Below are 20,941 nucleotides of genomic sequence, written 5' to 3'. Positions count from 1 at the left end.
GCCGTGTCGCGGTCTTTTAAAATGAAACTAAACGCCCCTTTCTGTGGAGGCACTGTCCAATAGAAACTCACAGATTTTGGGCGCCCGATATTCCCTTTGTCTTAATCTGATGACCTCATTCGCGTGTTTTATGAGGACGAGCGTTTGGCCTTTCACTTACAAAGATGGGAAAAACATAGTAGAATATTTTTTTTCATTAACTTCTTACATATATTTGGCTCGAGCAAGTTGAGCGATTTCGTTTAATACCAATCACTCTGTGTTTGTTACGCATACAAGGATATATATAAACTCTTAGACCTTTATAGAAGTCCGCAAGGTTCAACTACATAACTAACAGTCCTAGATAGACAGGATACAGTATAAACTTCAGACATACAGGAATACATCATTTTTACATTTCATAATCACTCATTTCTGGGTTTTAATGTTATAGATGCATATATATGTGTGTGTGTGTGTGTGTGTGTGTGTGTGTGTGTGTGTGTGTGTGTGTGTGTGTGTGTGTGTGTGTGTGTGTGTGTGTGTGTGTGTGTGTGTGTGTGTTGTCCATTTGCGTATCTGGCATTCCTTCCTCGCTGGGGGGGGGGGGTTTGGAGATAACGGTCTTCTTGGATGTTGGCTCGCGAACAAATCAGGATCGCGCGAGGATCTCTGTGGGGACTCATTACGCTGTAAAGGTGTCACAAACTAATCTACCCTCCAGACTGGCTGGCGCTAACGGAAGATTTAGAATTGGAAGAGTCATAGGTTGGGGCTTTAGAAACCCTTGTTAACGTGTGTTTATAGTGTTAAGGAATGCTGACTTCATGGTTCTGCGCGCATACTTTACAACTGTGTAGTGGAAAAGCGCCATTAGTGTGCCTTTAAGTATGACTGATAAATATGACTGATCACATTATATTTATTTGTTTGTTTATGTTAAAGCTCTGTACAGCAAATGGATAGAAATTTTATATGCAATTCAAATATATTCATCTTACATAATTTTGAGTAAGTGACTCAAACCATCATGGTCTCATAAACTTAAGTGATAGTTCACCCAAAAATGAAAATTATGTCATCAAGTTCTAAACCTCTATGAATTTATTTGTTATGCTGAACACAGAAGATGATATAGTGAAGAAGCTGGGTAACCAAACATTACTTCTTTTACATACTATGGAAGTCAGTGGCTACCGTCATCTGGTTGTTAACCATCCTTCTTCAAAACATCTTCTTCTGTGTTCAGAATAACAAAGAAATTAATAAAGGCTTGGAACAACTTTGTTGTCAGTAATTGATAACAGTATATATATTTTTTTAATTTTGTGTGAACTATCACTTTAAATCTTTTTAATCTAAAGTGAAGTAAATTAATATTTTCAGATGTTATACTTTTTGTCTCAGCTGTAGGATGTTTGGTGATATTATACATTTCCATTGGAGTGTTTTGTGGAGCTGCAGTGATCATTACGATGGTGATAATTTGGTAGGATGTTTGCAATTTTTGACTGCAGTTACTTGTACTGTCTTAACCTCTTCTCAGAAACAACAAGTGTTAAGGTAAAGGCTCACTTTTCAGGCTAAATTGGGTGTTTCTACATATATTTGATTTCATTTCAAGTTGGATTCATAGGATTTTTTGGGGGGGGTCAGCTTAGAAAAAAAGGTGACTAATATATATATTTTTTAAAATGTACACTAAATATGATCCCATAGTTTAGACAAACCAAACTGAAAGGTTTTCAAATAAAAATCTGATCACATCACATTAATTGGTTTTCAAGGGGAATCAAGAGGATGAAAAAGAGAAATGACACACTCAAATCTCAGGTGAGAAAAATGAATTTGGTTATCAGTAATTTAATTAAATGAACTGCACTCAGATTGAAATCCTGAATGTAGTCGTGACTTTTATCCAGTGGGTGTTGGAAGACCTTAATTTTGCATTTCTCTCTATTCTGTTTGTTTTTTTTAATGAAAAAGATGAGTCAGTCCAGACATCATTATAACAGACGTGAGGCTTGTGATGATGAGTTAAGTCAACATGACTATGAGAATGCAACAGTAAGTGTTTTACTGAACTTTTCACACTATTCACTGAATATCAAATAGACTAAGCATATGATTCAAAGAATAAAATTTACTGTTTAAGATCAAATAACAAAAAAATAAGTATTACTTATATATTCATTCACTTACTCTCATTATTTTTTACTTCGTTGTTTCTTTCTTTCAGCCTAACAAGAAGAGGCCGTAGTGTTTGGGACAGAGCAAAAATAAAATAAATAAAAATCAGCTTTTATATACAGTGGAAATAGGACGTCTTCACATCCCTTTTAAAACAGCAGTTTTTCTGATGTAAAAATTGAAACAAAAGATAAATCATATGAACATTTTTGCATGTTTACTGTCTTGTACTTTGAGAGACTCTTCCTGCGCTGCTCTCCAAACTAAGAAATTATGGATTTGATCAACTGTTCTCTCAACGCATCTGACACCATCTTCTCGACGAGAAGCTTGGGTTCGGGGGAACCTGACTGCCCTGCCGGGACCGTCGCAGCTGGCAACACGATGGACTCGCGGGAGAGGTGGCGGGTCGTGTGTCTGGCGGCTCTTTCCCTGGAGGACATTGAAGATATCTACCTATTCGGCACCATGATAACAGGTCTTCTGCTGATTGGATTAGGCATTGCCCTGGTTTATCGAGGAATTAAGCAGACGGTGACAGCTGTCCAAAGCCCCACAAGGCTGCCCGTCATGATTGAAGCATAGACCCACTCAGACTATGAACCACAATACGGATAACATCATGGAGAAGCTCACAGCTTTGCGAATGCAAATGGATCGTTTCAGAGACCAAAATGGACCAGGAGAATAGCCTGTGTAAATTGAATGCGGCTACTCGCCCCAAGACCAAACAATCCCAATCTTATCTGTTTCGGCACCCCACTACCAGCACTGGCCTTGGCCAAGGCCGCTGCTGGAACAACAACTCTCCCGGAAGAGCACTGCAGTGAGCCGCTCTTGCGCTCCTTCCCCGACTCCCCAGACATCTGTTGATTGTTGACGCTGTATGGACCTGATCAAGGTTGTCTCCATGGCAACTTGCTGTGTATCGCTATGACAATCCTGCGGACTGAGGCATCTAGATTATGGTGCGGGCTTAGCGACTCTCTCCAGGCCTACACACACATGAACTTACACATACACAGATATGCATCCGCCCCACACCCCATCCCCCGCCTTCGCCGCTTCGTCCCCCCAGTCTGACAGGCGGGTCTGTGACCAGCGCCATAATGGCTGCAGGACCGGATGCTGCTTGCCTGTGCTGGACTACTTCCATCCCCAACTCCCAACCGTGTTGCAATGTCTTGTTCATGTTGTAGAGTGTACCGTTTATGTGCTAATGTTGCTGAGGTTTTTTTTCCTGTTCCCAGACTGTTCTCCTTACAGGAGCATAGTCTGGGGGTCACCTTTTTTTTCTCCTCACCTCTCCTCATGTCATGCTGTATTTTTCTCAAGATTGCCGCTGATTATAGCAGCCATGGTAGCATCTTGTTACTGAAGCAAGTTCCTTGTTGGTGAAAGCACTACTTGGCAATAAAGTGATTCTGATTCTGATTCTGATTCTAAATACTACAACCGATGCAATGCAACTAAAAACCAGTGACATTTCAGGGGAAAAAATAAAGCTAAAAACATCTGAAATAAATAACTGTTCACACCACTGAGTTTATACTTGGTTGAAGCAGCTTTTGGTTTTATGTTTTATTACAGATCTCCGTTTGGATGGGACTCTCATCAGTTTGGCACATCTTGACATCATGGCAATATTTTCCCGCTCTATTTATTATTTTGCAAAAACACTTTGATTCATGATTCTATCCACCTTTCAACAACGAGAACCCGTTGATGTTTTGTATAAGCTCTTTATTTTGATCTTCTAAAAACGTTGGTTTTCAGTGGCATTGCATAGGTTGTCATTTTTTACATGAAATGTGCAAATGCTCTGAGTTATCTTTGCTTTATGTTTTACATCACTGTTTTAACAGGAGTGTGTAGACTTTTTATATCCACTGTATCTCTTGTGTGCGGAGCCCTGAAAGGCAATATTACTTGATATAAAAGTGTGTAATCATGCGTGTTTATAGTTTTGGTACATAAACAGCAAAATCCCCAGAATAAAATTAATTCTGACCAGAGAACATTTGATCCCAATCTATGTTAAAGTTAGTGATGTGTTTCAGTGATGAAACACTAAAAGAGTTTGTGTGAAAGTAATAGTTTGGTTTGGTCATCATTGTGGAAGTCAGTGTTTGCTTTAGTTGAGCTCTTTGGGCTTCACTATTTGATGTTCGATTTTCTCTGAATGCTGTACATGTTTGTTATAACAACAGAAATTGTGATCAAGTATGTTGGCTATATGTTGATAATGAAGATATCATTTGTTGCAGCCTTATTTACATGCAGGGACTAGTCTCTGATATTAATTTCACATGATCATTACAATCCAGTGTTTCTACAGAACGCCATTCTTCAACATTCAAATAAAAAAAATCTTTAGACTTAATTCTAAAAAAATAAATCCTCGTATAATAAGAATTACACCACTACAAAAACTTCAAGAATCAGCATGTGAATCTCAATAACGTCGACATGTTTCATGCCGCAGTGCATTCTGGGTGCATCATTCAAAACTCATCAGTGGCTCCCAGAATATTCCTAAAAATAATGTTTTAGTATAATAATAAATGTTTAGTTTTATAGTTTTTCAATCCATTCAATGTGTTTCCAATCTTTAAAATAATACAGTGATAAGACAGTAATTATGTGATAAACATGTTCCCAACATGTTTTATAAACTGTTACACTTACTTATGTTCAACAAAATACAAAAAACATGCATTTCGTCCCTCTGAAAAAATTGCACGCATGCTCAGTTCATCAGCTCATCGGTTCTCAGTATGTCGAACGTGTCTGAAATAAACAGTTCTCGGTTCTGTACTGGTGATCCGAGAACCGCTGTACCTGTGCATTCGCTAGTTTGCGCATGCTCAGTATCAGATGCCCGTGCTCATGACTTCTCTCAGCACAACATGTCTCAGTTCAGTGAACTGTTGGAGTTACTGGAGTAAAATATACTCCAGGATATTGGTTTATGTCCAGTCAGAGGGACTGTTAGGCATGTCCGTAAGTGAGTAACTTTAGCAATTTGTGGATCAGCGCTGACTCAAGACGCAAACTGTTTCGGACGATACAGTCCGATTTAGTGTACTGGTTTGACCGGTTCATTAAAAAGAACCGGTTCATATGACCAATTTCTTCATAAACCGGACATCACTAGTCCAATTAGATTAAACACTGATCACCATAATGGTGACATCAAACAAACTTATTTTCAATAAGTCATCAACATCTAAACCTCTGTTAATCTCAATAAGTGCACATATGACAGAAGTAAATCTGGTTAGTAATAAGTGAAGCTGGTAATGCTGTTTGTGGAGTTGTTTAATCCTCCTCTGCTGAGATCTTCACAGATTTAATGTCTTCTTTTATTTAATCTAAGGCTTTGGCTGAAGTCAGTAGAGTATACATGAGAATTGTGCAATGTCACTGTGATCATCACATGATCTCACGAGTTGACTGGGTATTGAGTATAGGAGTGAATGAAAACGAGTGAGTGAATTTAGACTCTGAATGCGCCAGAATGGCTGCCGCTTTTGCATAGTCTGTGCTTGCTGTTTAATAATCATTTGAAACTCAGCAAACTGGCAGCTCCAGTAATAATAAATAAAAAGATTTACCTTGAACTCTCTCATGGAAACTAGCATGTATAAACCTTAATCTTCCAATTGAATAATCAACAAAAGGAAATTAAACCTTTATGATATTATGCTGTAGCCACATTGTACCAGCGGTTTGGAAAATGGATGGATGGATGATTCAGCTGTAGACGCCATCTTCTGATCAGACCTGGGAATTAATTCGACACGACTCTCACAGTGCATTTTGGGTATTCTCTAGCCATTGAGACATACATCTCTTGTACATTTGTTATTTCGGTGCATTGTGGGATTGAATGAGTGCACTCGATAACAACACTATGGTTTCAGACACCACTACAAATGGCTGTTCCATCAAATAGTGCCTTATTTAAGGTTATAGGCAGTAATTTCTGACACAGCCTCAATGAAGTCAAGGCTATAATGTGAGTGGTTATCAAGGCACACGTGATCCAAGTTAGCGTTACACGTTTTCCACTGGTAGAGCCACAGATCCTGGTTTCTCCCAATAATAAGACCATCTCTGGTATAAAGCAAGCTTTAGGCGATTGTCAGCTCCTGACGTTCCTATCTGAAGCTGCTGGCCTGAAACTGCTGACACGTGTAGCGCTGCGGTTCTGCAGTCTGACACATCTCGTCTCATATGTGCTCGTTCAATCCCTCAAACCGCCACCAGAGGTCACCATCTCCTACGACTGACATCCACCTTGATGAGCCTCACCTGTACATCACTATCGTTCATCTTTACATTTATTCATCTTCAACTTAAAGAAAAATATCATTATTTTTCTTTATGTAAGTTTAGTTCAGTAATGTTGTTCTCTTGTTGAAGGAGGCAAAGCGATATTTCCGTCTCTGGGTGTTAATAAACAGTGTTAACCACACAAAGCTAAACGTGCTTGTGTTAAAACAGTCAGTCATTTGGTTGCTGTTGATCTGATGAGCTTCAACACGGTAAGACAAACACACTCTTAAATGAAATAATTATGATGATTATTGCTCATATGAGTCTTTACATGAGAAATATTTAGAATAGGGTGATTTACATATACACAGCAAAAACTGTGAATATGTAAAATGTAAAATTAACTCTTTTAAAGAGTTAAGAGTGTTAAAGTGTTAAAAAACTGTTACAATTAACACTGAAGATGTGTTAAAGTTATGAAGTGAACACTTGATAGAATAGATAGATAGATAGATAGATAGATAGATAGATAGATAGATAGATAGATAGATAGATAGATAGATAGATAGATAGATAGATAGATAGATAGATACTTTATTCATCCGCTATGGAAATTCAAGTTTCCAGTAGCAACAATTAAAACACTTAATAAAAACAAACAAAACAAGACAAGCAGCCCAATATAAATAAATTAATTAATAAATTAGGCCCTGCTCTCAGGGAAGAATTAAAAAGCCGTATCGCCTGAGGAACAAACGCAATATTGCATATATTTGAGGGACAAACGCCTTCCTCAGTCTGTCTGTGTATTAAAATATGATCAGTGATACACTTCACTGTAAAGATAAAGTGCTTGTGTTAAAACAGTCAGTCATTTGGTTGCTGTTGATCTGATGAGCTTCAACACGGTAAGACAAACACACTCTTACTTAAATAAAACTGATGATTATTGCTCATATAACGTGTCTTTACATGAGAAATGTAAAGAATAGGGTGATTTATACTTGTTTAAGTGATTATATTAATGCTGTATTATAGATATATTTTATGCTGATGTCGGTCAGAATGGCTCCTCCTCTTCCTCTGATCTTTCTGCTCATGATTCACGGTGAGTCTCTCTTACATTCACATTAGAAACTCTCTGATGTTTTATTGAAGGCCTCATGAGCGGCTGATCTGCACTTTCTTCTGTCCTGTACTCACATATTTCTCTATGAAACAGGAAGTGTGTGTTGAACATGTCAAACGCTTCTCCCTTTTAGAAATGTCCAATAGTGTTTTGCTTCTTGCTAGTCAGTGTCACATGGTTTAGGGGGAGGGACTTTCTCATTGTTCAGAGCATTCGATTGGACAAAAATCACTGTAGCAGCAGATCATGGATATTTTTGACTCGTGTTCTCGGAAGTGAATGTGTGTGTTAAATATGAATCATGTCAAAGGAGTTCACTAGCATAAATGAGCTCTGAGCTGATAGATAAGAACTAAAAGACACAAAACTAATATTTTGATGTCATTGGGTATTTAATAAATCAACTTTGATTATTTTATTCGTCTCATTATTCATATATTTCATTATTTGAGAGTGCATCATGTTGTTTGTGGCTGATTTCTTGGTTCTCTCTTCACTCCTCTGTCTGAGATCATTTATTCACATTTATCTCTCCATAGATTCTGAGAAGATGAGCTTATATTTCCTGTAATGAGTTGATGTTTCCAAATAGTAATATAGTTTTGTCATATTTCATGGTCCAGTGTAACCGATAAAACAATATTTTCATCAGTACGCTCTAAAAAGAGTTGTGTTACAAATGTTGTGTCAGTTTTAACACATGTAGTGTGTGTGCTCAGGGACAACACATGTTGTGTCAAATTTAACACAATAGATGTTTAAGTCATTTTAACACACAAATTGTGTCAGGTAATTACATACTCAGAATTTAAAAAAATAAAGTGAAACGGGCAGATGTAAAAATACGTTTATATAAGGACTACACGTGTTATTATACTAACGTGTTATTCCTCTTTACACACTAATGTGTTATAGATACACAACTCGGATCGGTCAACAGAGGTTTCGATGTTGATGTTTCATTGAATGTTTAATTTGAAGTCACCAGAATGGTGTTTAGTGGCACTTTTACTCTAAACCCGTTACTTTTCTGCAGAGGTGTATAGTCCAGGTGATCTAATGCTGCAGACACACAGGTTTAGTGATGTGAATATGTTAATGATACAACACAATTATTACATTCAACAGACATCAGTGAATCAGGCTATTTCATTATGATTGTAAAACCATCGCTAGATAACCATCATCACCTGATCTCATTACACTTTAGCTTTCTTTGCTGCTGTAAATGTGATTGTCAAACTCACTGTCACAGCAGCCAAAATATCTAAAGCTGATTTAATGAGTTAAGAGCCCAACTAATGGAAACACTAATCACTGTTATGGTGACTTCAAATTAAACATATTAGAGTTAAACCTCTGTTAATTCTTAATGCGATCTTTTTAGACGTCTGACAGAAATAAAGTCAGTCTGGTTAGTAATAAGGGAAGCTGGTAATGCTGTTTGTGGAGTTGTTTAATCCTCCTCTGCTGAGATCTTCACAGATTTAATGTCTTCTTTTCTCTTCAGCTGATTTCATCTAAGACTGTGGCTAAAATTACTCCATATTTAATAAACACAGATTTTTTGGCTACGATAAGGTCCAGTTCTGGTTTATCTCTTTGCTCTTGGCTGACATGTGGCATTTCTATGCAGAGGTGTAAAGTCCAGGTTCAGAAAGTAAAAGTCCTCCTCAGTATTTTGTTCCAATCACCTGGATTTGCTGATTCACACAGGAGATAGAACTAATTGGTGAAATCAGCTGACTGAGTTCATGCGTGGAACAAACATATGGCAGGACTTTTACTCTTTGACCCCTGGACTATACACCTCTGGTTATGAGTGGTGGTGCAAAGAAATACACACGATGAGGAATAACTTTGGAAGGAAGACTTTACTGAAACACATTGGAGAAACTCTGGAGAAAAACACAACCAAACATTAACGAGAACCGACAAACATTAAAGGCGGGCGTACACGGTGCGAGTTCGGGAGGTTGTGAGATATTGCACACGTCATTTGCCGCAATGCATGCTGGGAATCATTGATACGTTTTGTACTATGGTGGCACCCAGCATGCATTGCTGCATAAAACTTTTCGTTTGTCTCCATTGTTGAGATTTATGTGGTGAATCTTGGGGTGTGCGTGTGCGCGTCTGAGAAATAAACAGCAGATCTGCACTATCAGACTGAGTCATGTGACCCTGAAGGATTCACACATGTACTATTTCAGATTCATCACTGATAAACCTGATGGAAAATATATTGGTGTGTGTGAGAGAGATACTGTAGACTGTAAGATCCCACTGTCTTTAAAAACAAATGTGCAGATAATGGCAACATTGCTACTCTCCTGTTGTAGAACCACAATAATAAAACCCTTTTTGAAAGTGTCCTATCAGATATTAAACACTTGCTGAGTTTAACAAAACTACAGCATGTAAATTCATCATCACCAAAACCTGTTTATTCTCAATAAGATCTTCTTTAGACGACTGGTTAGTAATAATAAGTAAAAAGCGCTGTAAATGCAGCATTTTTGTTTTAAAGTTTCTTTAAGTTTTTATGCATTTAGATTTTATTTATTCATTTATTTTAATTTATTGTTTTATTTATTTTAGAGCTTATACCATATACAATTAACCTGTTTTTTTCATAAACAAACTGCCCTCCACCCAGTGCTATTCTATCTATAGTTACATTTCAACACACATTGTGTGTTAAAAATCTACACAACATGTGTGAAAATACCATCAGCACACGTTGTTTTACAGTGTATGAATTCTGTGTTTCAGGGGTTTCTAGTGGTGATTGGAGTGTGAGTTACAGTCCTTCACACATCTGTGCACTAAAGGACTCAACAGTGATAATGAGATGCACTTATAAATACCCTACTGGACATCAGATCATGAAAGTGTTCTGGACCAACGAGTCTACAGGCGGTGATAAGTCTCCAGATCTGTCTAATGACACTGAATACAGTCAGAGGCTTCAGTATCTGGGAGATAAACAGCAGAACTGCACCGTCAGACTGAGTCATGTGACACTGAAGGATTCACACATGTACTATTTCAGATTCATCACTAATATAACAGAAGGAAGATGGACTGGTGTTCCAGGAGTGACTCTTACTGTCACAGGTGACTTTGATGAGGTTTATCTCTTCTTCTGTGCATAATGTAGAATAATAATCAGTGTATGACAGCAGCACTAGATATACAGTGGGGGAAATAAGTATTTGACCCCTTGCTGATTTTGCAGGTTTGCCCACTTACAAAGAATGCAACGATCTATAATTTTAATCATATGTACATTCTAACAGTGAAAGTTTGATAACCATCTGATGAGGAAAAACAAGTATTTGACCCCCTGGACAAACAGCATGTTAATATTTTGTAGAAAAGCCCTTATTGGCCAGCACAGATGTCAAACGCTTTTTATAGTTGGTGACAAGGTTTGTGCACATTTCGGCAGGGATGTTGGCCCACTCCTCCCTGCAGACAGCCTCCAAATCTTTCAGCTTCCGAGAAATCGAGTTCCGGCAACTCGAATTTTAAGCTCCCTCCAAAGTGGGCAAACCTGCAAAATCAGCAAGGGGTCAAATACTTATTTCCCCCACTGTAATGTGTGTGTGTTGTGTTCAGATCTTCAGGTGGAGTCTCCTGAGAGAGTGACAGAGGGAGATTCAGTCAGTCTGACATGTAAAAGCAGCTGCGCTCTGACTGACAGAGCAACATTCATCTGGTACAGAAACTCACTGAAGATATTAACTAAGAGTAACAAACTCTCCCTCAATCCAGTCAGAAGAGAGGATTCAGGCAGATATCGCTGTGCTGTAGACGGACACACTCACATCTCTCCTGATGTTCAGATCAATGTCATGTGTGAGTACAGATTCACTTAGTCTTTTTAAAAACCAGATATTGTGTTTAAATGAGATGATTTAAGGGTTTAATTCATGTCTGTTTTAGACCCACCCAGGAACGTTTCAGTCTCCATCAGTCCATCTGGTGTAATAGTGGAGGGAGATTCAGTGACTCTGAACTGCATCAGTGACTCAAACCCTCCGGCTCTGAACTTCAGCTGGTTTAAGGAGAATGAAACCTCAGCTGTTGGATCTGGACAGAGTTTCAGTGCACTACAGAGTGGACGCTTCTACTGTCAGGCTCACAATCAACATGGATCTCAGAGATCAGACGCTGTAACTGTCACAGGTGAAGCTTTTATTAACACACTCCTGTATCTTCACATCATTCATCAGTTTGGAGAGTTAATCATGATGATCTTCCTCTTTCAGTTCATCATGTTGCTGGTAGGAATGTGATTGTGATCACAGCAGCATCTGGAGGATTATTCATCATCATCATCTTCATCATCATCATCCTGTTTATACTGTGAGCTCAATAATAAACTGCAGTGACTGTATAAGTTCACTTTGGTCTGATATAGAAGAATATTTCTCATTTTTGTTTGATTATTAGTAGTCTTTAAAAACAGCGTTCATATTTTCTCCTAATTTAATACATTTGTCCATATGCTTTTAATGTGTGTGATTATAACAGAAAGAAACGAAGGAGTGTTAAAGCTGAAGATCACACAGTGAAAGAGGTAAATCATCTAAACACAACATGACTTTACAGAAGCAGAAACTCAGTCGATCAGCCGTTATCTGTGTTTCAGACTGTAACTGTACGAACTGATGAAACTAACATTATCAAAGTCTTTATCAACACAATCCCGAAAAAAATTAATCAATAAATAAAACTAAAGAAACAATTTAACTAATTTTCCATGGTTTAATGGAATATTTATATATTTACTGTTTTAATATAGGTTTGTTGGTCTAATTGTGTAATCATTAACATTTAGTGTGATAAATGAACATGTCACTTAATTTACTCATTCTGCCCTATTCTTCTACACTCGATGTGTGAATCACTGAAATATACATGTATTTTACATCACTATGTTGATTTGATTTGACCTGGTACTTGATCTGAAAAGTTTGGAACTGTTTTAGACTGAGAATCTACACTTCAGATCAAACTGATTTACATGTCTTAATAATAATTACAAATGTTCTTGTATTTCAGAATGATCTCTATTCTGACACGTCACAGAGAGTTTCAGTCCATGATAAGCCTCTTTCTGAACCGGATTCAGTCGATGACGCCCTGTATGCCAGTGTGAAACCCAAAAAATTAAGAGGAAAAACTCCTGAATCCAGAGATGCTGAGGAGATCCTGTACACAACTGTCCAACATCACAGAAAGACAGAGACGAAAAGCGCAGAGGAGAATGAAAGTCATTATGATGATATAAGAGTTCATCAGCCTGATGATGCAGTGAGGTGAGAAAAAACAGCTTAACCAGCACCAACTTAACCAGTACCAGCTTAACCAGTACCAACTTAACCAGCACCAACTTAACCAGTACCAACTTAACCAGCACCAACTTAACCAGCACCAGCTTAACCAGTACCAGCTTAACCAGCACCAACTTAACCAGTACCAGCTTAACCAGCACCAGCTTAACCAGTACCAGCTTAACCAGCACCAACTTAACCAGCACCAGCTTAACCAATACCAGCTTAACCAGCACCAACTTAACCAGTACCAGCTTAACCAGCACCAGCTTAACCAGTACCAGCTTAACTAGCACCAGCTTAACCAGCACCAGTTTAACCAGTTCCAACTTAACCAGCACCAGCTTAACTAGCACCAACTTAACCAGTACCAACTTAACCAGCATCAGCTTAACCAGCACCAGCTTAACCAGTTCCATCTTAACCATCACCAGGTTAACCAGTACCAATTTAACCAGCACCATCTTAACCAGCATCAGCTTAACCAGCACCAGATTAACCCACACCACCTTAACCAGTACCAGTTTAACCAGCACCAGCTTAACTACTACCAACTTAACCAGTACCAACTTAACCAGTACCAGCTTAACCAGTACCAGCTTAACCAGCACCAACTTAACCAGCACCAGCTTAACCAGAACCAGCTTAACCAGTACCAGTTTAACTAGCACCAGTTTAACCAGCACCAGTTTAACCAGTTCCAACTTAACCAGCACCAGCTTAACTAGCACCAATTTAACCAGTACCAATTTAACCAGTACCAGCTTAACCAGTTCCAACTTAACCAGTACCAGTTTAACCAGCTCCAATTTAAGCAGCACCAGCTTAACCAGCACCAGCTTAACCAGTACCAACTTAACCAGCACCAGTTTAACCAGCACATGTTATATCAGCTGTAATATTGTTGTGCTACTGTTTGTTTGATTGTTTTAGGCGATCAACTGTTCAGATTGTGGAAGATGCATCAGTGATCTACAGCAGCATCAAATGAGTGATAGAGACCAGCGAACACAAAGCCTGTGTTCAAATATTAATCTAGACTAGTAAATGGATTATTGGATAGTTATGAAATAATTTACCCTTCTGTTCGAACCACAACCAATACAAAAATGTTCATCGCCCACATTAAGAATCATTTGTTCTCTTTTACTCTTTGTGAGAGAATGACAGTCATTGTGGTCTGGACTGATGTAAACTCTGTTTCTTGTGTATCTGATGCTTTGGTTACTTTGTTCTATATATATATATATATATATATATATATATATATATATATATATATATATATAGGTCAATATTGTCAATATTATATGTATATCTCAGAATTTTTGATATTCAGTTTTGGGCCTAAGCTTAACAATCAAATAAACCAGAGAGAAATACATTTACAACATGAACAATGTTGTTCACATTTTATTCATTACAATCTCATCTGAAATGTATCCAGAGAATGTCATTTGCTCATCTATGTACATAAAAATATGCAGTTTGTAACTCTTTGTATAATAATATTACATGAATAAATAATAAAGGATGTTTTGACAGAATCTCTAAAAATAAAATAAAATAAAGTCATCTGTACTGCTTATCAATATTGAAATGCATTGTTTTTTTTTTAATCTATTATGTTGTATTGTGTATTTTATAAAGAGTTTCCTTTTCATGTTTTACTTTGTATGTTTTTACAATTATGGCCAGTGCTTCAATAAAGCTGATTATTAACTCAGTTTCAGTTTCAGGGTGTAGTGTCTCTGTTTCTATTGGTTAAACTGCACTATTAGGACCTCTAGTGGATGATTTATGAATTATAGATCACTGATGTGACAAACATATATTTGAAATAATGTGCAACTAATTTCCCTCTCGCAACTTAATTTCATATCAGTCTGTTTAAAAGAGGAAAGGGAATTTTACTGCCCCTTAAAACTGAGTGCTCTGCGAGTTGACATGTTTGTCACGTGGTGTTTCAGGCAAGAAGACGAAGACAGATCCAGTTTAGAAAACTCAAAGTTTACTCTCAATACTCCAGACGGGCAATGGCAAACACAACTAAACATAACGGTGATCGGGCAAGGTGTGAAGGAACGGGTACAACGGGCGAACACAAACGAGATAATGAAGGGTACACGGCTGATCTAGTAACGGATAACACAAGGAAAACAGGAACTGAAGAAATGCAAACTAAAAGTCTATGAATTAAACGGAACATAATGGTGACAATGATGAGGGTGAACAGAAAAATACATACTATATTTTTTTTAAATAAAAACTTGAAAGAAAATGATTTTTCTTTATAGAGTTTCATGTTAGTGATGTTGTTATTTTAAGGGAGAAGGAGGAGAGACCGAGAAATTCCTGCCACTGTGTGTTAAAAAAAACTGTGTTAACCTCACAGAGTCCATCAGTCTAAAAAGTAAAAATTTAAAAAAAACAAAAACAAAAAAAAGAATATATATATATATGTCATTGTTGCATTATTTGACAGAGCAGAATGTTGGTCATGGCTGATTTATTTGCTGTTTTCATCTTTCTTCAAAGCTGAAGAACTTCACATATCATTTATTGGATTTTGAGATTATTAGCCTGTATTTTTTCTGTTATGAAGTATCATTTACATTCAACAAAAAGATTGATGTGCTTTCCTGTGTTAACATGGTCTGTTGTAACTGACAAATCAACATTTTCATCAAGATGAATTCTGTGTTTCAGGGGTTTCTAGTGCTGGCTGGGGTGTGAGTTACAGTCCTTCACATGATTTTATGTTCATAAAATAGCCCTCGCTCCAGAATCGATCAAAGCACCGGATGTGTTCAAGAGTGGCCGCGTGCAGGTGCAAGGGAGCTGAAAACTTTTGTGATGTTTATTTTTTATTCTCCTGACCAGCATCTTATTTCTAAAGGAGTTTGTTTATTTGAAACCTGCCTCTCAAACCCCACTGTAAGATTTAAAGAGGCCTGGGAAGAACACCTGGGAGTTGAGCTCTCCGAAGCTAGTCCGAGCCAGTTTTGTTTGTTCTGTGTTTTAACTTGAAAAATCCTTAAAAAAAACCTTGCTGAGCTCCTCCAGGGAGGTTTCACACCTGTACAGAAGCGAAATGAAATTGAGCGGAAGTCAAAGTCTGACGTAGACAGGCTAGCATTCTGCAGTCGTGTGTAAAAAACAGTGTAAACCACACTTCACACATTTTAAAGTCCTTCACTGTGAAGCTAAAAGTGGTTGTGTTAATACAGTACAGTCATTTGGTTGCTGTTGATCTGATGAGCGACAACAAGGTAAGACAAACACACTTATATTTAAATGAAGACTGATGATTATTTATATAGATGAAGCTCATATAACACATGATTCCTGACATTTACATTTATGCATTTTGCAGACACTTTTATCCAAAGCGACTTACATTGCACTTCAATGTACACATTTTACATTTTATCAGTTCTTGACCTGAGAAATATCTTCTGTACATCTAATGACATCTAATGAAAGTTGATTTACACAAACTGATGTTGTATATTAATAATCTTCAGATGTGCAAAGATCTGGTTAACACTAAGAGCTGTTTAGGGTGATGAACATACACTGTTTATGAGCATATAAGTGATGTTTAATGCTGTATTATAGATATATTTTATGCTGATGTCGGTCAGAATGGCTCCTCCTCTTCCTCTGATCTTTCTGCTCATGATTCACGGTGAGTCTCTCTTACATTTCAACTTATGTTGCACTAAAGCAACTAGTTGCTGCTCGATTATTCCTTTTATTCTGATGTTTATAGTGTAGTTGTTGTTTTTTTGATGATTAATGAGCAGTTTTCTGTGGTATGTTGATGTATTTTCTTTTGAAGCATGAAGTTTGGGTGAGGCATGTCAATGGGCTTGTCTATTTTATAAATATTCAGTTGTTTTTTAGTTACGTCACAGTCCTGAACATGAATTGCTACTTGCTAGTCAGTGTCAGGTGGTTTAGGGGAGGGACTTTCTCACTCATCAGAGCATTTGATTGGACAAACATCAGTGTATCGCCAGATCATGATTATTTTTGGCTCGTTTTCTCAGAAGACAATGTGGAGATGTGTGTTTGGTTTCTGTGTCAAAGGGCTTTGTCAGCAGAAGATCTCAGAGATGATAGACATGAACTAAAAGCCTTAAAACTCACATTTTAATATCACTCAGTTTTTAAAATCATCAGTGATTATTTGCATAATATCTTTGATTATTTGATAGTGCAGCATGACTATTATTTTGCTATGATTTCACACAAACTCTGTGTTTATTTCTGCATCATCCTCCATCAAAGCTGATGAAGTAATTCACACTGAGATCCTTTTTTTATCTCTCAGTCAAAATATTCTGAGAAGATGAGCTTATAATATATACGGTATAACAAGGTGCTGTTTTCAAGTAGAAGAAAACCCTTAATGTATGTTATGTTTTCCCGAGTTTTTATACATTTCAATTCACAGTTATTTGTATCGCGCTTTTTATAATACACTTTATTTCAAAGCAGCTTTACAGAAAATGCATGTGTCTACATTACAGCTTAGAGATCTGTTAACAGAAACTATGTCAAAGTAATGTTCAATTTTTAAGAAATGTACAGTTCTAAGATAATACAAATCATGCAGTTAACAAACCCATGCATTAATTTATGCAAATACAATGAGTATGTTAAAGCAATGATTACATGTGGTTATCATAATGATTACAATATGGGAAATTTGGCACAGACACAGATATTAGCATTGTAATACTCCGAATGCACATACTAGAAGATTCGTGTGGACTGCGAGATCACACACACATTCGACTGTAGTAACATTTTCACATGTTCAGGAGACTCGTGAGATCAAACGTGACTTGAGAAGAAAAACAAATGGAGAACGATTGATGTCATCAGCTGGTACTCCTGGTGTGAGTTTTAACGGGAAGAAAAACAAAGGAGAAAAAAAGGATATGGCTGATCTTCTTTCTCAATACTGCACTTTCGTGGCATGTTTGTGTCTGCTAAGTCTCCGCTATAGAAGCACGTAACATCCGGTTGGTGACGCTCGCTCGCTCTCATTGGCAGCCCGTACAGGAGTCGTAAATATCAAACATGTTTCCCACCGTGATCGGGAACAGTAACATAATCGTAATGACACCACACAATTGAGTATTTTTGGACAAAAAGTCAGTTGCGAGAAGGCTTGAATTGGGCCACGTCCCACAGATTGTTGGGGGTTGCAAATTGGGCCAAAAATCGGGCTTAAAATCTTGAAGTTTTTGGCTAGTCTCTCACTACCCAGTTACAATTGGGAATGTTCCCAAAACATGTATTTGTTGTGACGGATCTGGTCCATGCACTTCCGGTTGGTCTCCACCAGAGGCACCCACTCACAGCATGGATTCTTGCACTTCACTACAATCCCCATCATTCATTGCATTGACGACACGCACAGCTGATTCCACTAATCACGCTCACACCTGAGAACTATCTCACACTCTTTACAAGCCTTGGGCCCAGTCCCAATTCGCCTACTTATACTACGACCTAAAAGTATGTAGTCTTTTTGTGAAGAAAAAGTACATACTTTTGAGTGTGTAGCAAAAGAGTAGGCAAGCTTTGGGACATACTATCACGTCATCTTTAACGGACAGCTCTGTCGCGTGTTCATGTCACCGTAAACTGCCCTGTCAATCATCTTGTCGCAGTTAAAATCCTCCATTCAATCTAATTTTATTTCCTACCGTTTCGGAGAGCACGTTCATCTGCCAGTCGTGGGTCTTTCATGCGGAGAATCTCCTCATGTGTTTGCAATTTGAATATAATGATGCATTTAAAAGGTAACGGCTAAACGTATCTTTACAAAAGTTCACAATGCTGCTGCAGAAGCAATATAATGTAGACAACATTGAATAAATACCTTTTCGTCAGGTTAGATACTGATAATTACCGATAGCTAGTTAGTTTAATTAATTACTAATTATTAAATAAAATAATTACTGATAGTTAGTTTACTGAAAAAGTTAGCGATTGAAGGGTCAAGATCCCAACTAAAGCAAACACTGATCTCTATAATGGTGACTTAAAATTCCGGTTTTCTCCTTCAGTGATTCTGCTTGTTAACATCAGGTGTCTTCAATAATGCTCAATAATCACTTAATAATTCACTTAATTATCTCATTAACTTTAACACTGCTTCAGTGTTTATATGAGTCCACACTCAGCGTGTTAATTTAACACTGGAGGTTTTGCTGTGTAGTCGCACAACAGCATGTGGGAAAAAAAAAACTACAAAGTTTGCTAGGCCAAAAAGAACGTTAATCTCGCGATAAAAAAAATTACGGCGTTAAAATGGGTTTGCGTTAACACCGTCAATAACGCGTTTAACTGACAGCACTAATCCAAAACAATTATTAAATAAAAAATATATTTATGTTAGTCAGTCATCTTAACCTTGGCTTAAATGCGTTTTGACTCATCTAATCCAGGTTAGATGAACTGTATCTGCAAAATATACTTTGTTTATGAAAAATGACACATTTCAGCATAACATGATTATAAAAATAAAATCTAAAACTAACCGGCAGGAATGTTCTGGGAAGTTTCTATTTCGTTGCAAAAAAATAACCTACAGAAAACTTTCCTAAAGCGTTCTTATTTGGTTCCCAAAAACAATAATCTAATGGACACCATATGGGAACGTTCTGTGTTTGCTAGGTTCTTGTGAAGACATGACCAGAGCAAAAGCATGAGATATGCTTGCAGTCAACAAAATCTTTATGTCTTCCAAAAAAGTATCTCAAATCAAAAATAACATAAACAAAAAGGTGACCCTCACCAGAACTGCCTTAACAGACAAAAATACATTCCTTTATACTGAAAGGGTCAACCATTTGACAATATTAGGGAATTTAAATATGTTCACATACATAATACATAACTACACTGAAATGAAAATAATATTCAAAATACATTAACCTCAATTATACAAGGAAAGTAATACAAATAATAAACAAATACATTTCTACATACTATGAACATAAACACAATAAAACATGAAACAATAACCCCCTGCTCACATTGAGAAATGGACTATGCCTACACTACCCAGAGTTCTTTGGGATGGCTTAAAATGAGGAACAGGAAGGCCGCACGTCCTCTTTTTGCAGGGTGGTAGCAAAAAACATGTTTTTGTTTTTGTTTTCCCCCGGAAACCATGCTGCAGACGTGAACCCAGAAGGTTAGTTTTGCAAATGAGGATAAAACTAATAATTTATGTAAATTCCAAATAAAGTAATAAAGAAATAAATCTCTTGGTGTTTTTTATCAGTCTAATGTGCACCTCAGACTAGAAAAAGTTACCAAACAATGAGAAACAAACATTTATAGAAAGAAAATAACCCACACAAACACAGGGCATACACCGCAACCAGGGGTAAGTTATGAGATCGTCACAGTTCTCTTCCACACCGTCCGCTCACACTCGAAATACAGTCTGTGTTCACCCGCTCTCTTCTCAGAATGATTTCCTTCCTGACCGATCCTGCTAAATCACACTAATCTTGGGATATTATTTGGGTTTTTTGTCTTATCATGGAACTGTCAACACAGTAAAAAAAAAAAGAAAAAAGTCACAGACAAAAATAGACTAAAACATCTGTCACTCAAAAGCCAAAAATACGAATAAACGTAAACTGTTATATAAAACAGCAATTACAATTCCCTAAAAGGCTATTTTTATGTTCATGGAGTGCCACTTATGTCCTTATATTAGTTATATTCAAGAATAAAGCCAAAAATAATTTTTTGTTGTGACTGATGTACCATAGTAAAATATCATTCAGTATAACACAAGTGTATTTTAGAAAAATAATAATTTTATGCCCATTTTTCATAATCACAAGGTTATATGTCCTTGCTTAGACTTGCAGAAATAATACCTAGACAAAAATTACATTATTTTATTTTGAATACCACGTATTTGATGCGTCACAGGTACAGCTTAAAATTCATAGTTTTTGTTTTTACAAAT

General features: G+C 37.2%; 1 protein-coding gene across 1 annotated transcript in view; it reads left to right on the top strand.

Moving 5' to 3' along the window:
* LOC143706708 (uncharacterized) overlaps window positions 1–20,941 on the top strand; it is a 51,404-nt gene that overhangs the window by 23,959 nt on the left and 6,504 nt on the right. The window contains exons 6-11 of the mRNA XM_077198942.1: window positions 11,534–11,776; window positions 11,860–11,956; window positions 12,125–12,170; window positions 12,656–12,912; window positions 12,996–13,841; window positions 14,898–15,015. Of these exons, the coding sequence (XP_077055057.1) occupies window positions 11,534–11,776; window positions 11,860–11,956; window positions 12,125–12,170; window positions 12,656–12,912; window positions 12,996–13,841; window positions 14,898–15,015 (1,607 nt within the window). The remainder of the gene's footprint in view (window positions 1–11,533; window positions 11,777–11,859; window positions 11,957–12,124; window positions 12,171–12,655; window positions 12,913–12,995; window positions 13,842–14,897; window positions 15,016–20,941) is intronic.

This window comes from Siphateles boraxobius, unplaced genomic scaffold (assembly GCF_051911475.1).
Source record: "Siphateles boraxobius isolate OS27281-9 unplaced genomic scaffold, OSU_SipBor_1 111, whole genome shotgun sequence".
Lineage (NCBI taxonomy): Eukaryota > Metazoa > Chordata > Actinopteri > Cypriniformes > Leuciscidae > Siphateles > Siphateles boraxobius.
Note: the sequence above shows the minus strand (reverse complement) of the source record. Positions and strands in the feature narration are given on the sequence as shown.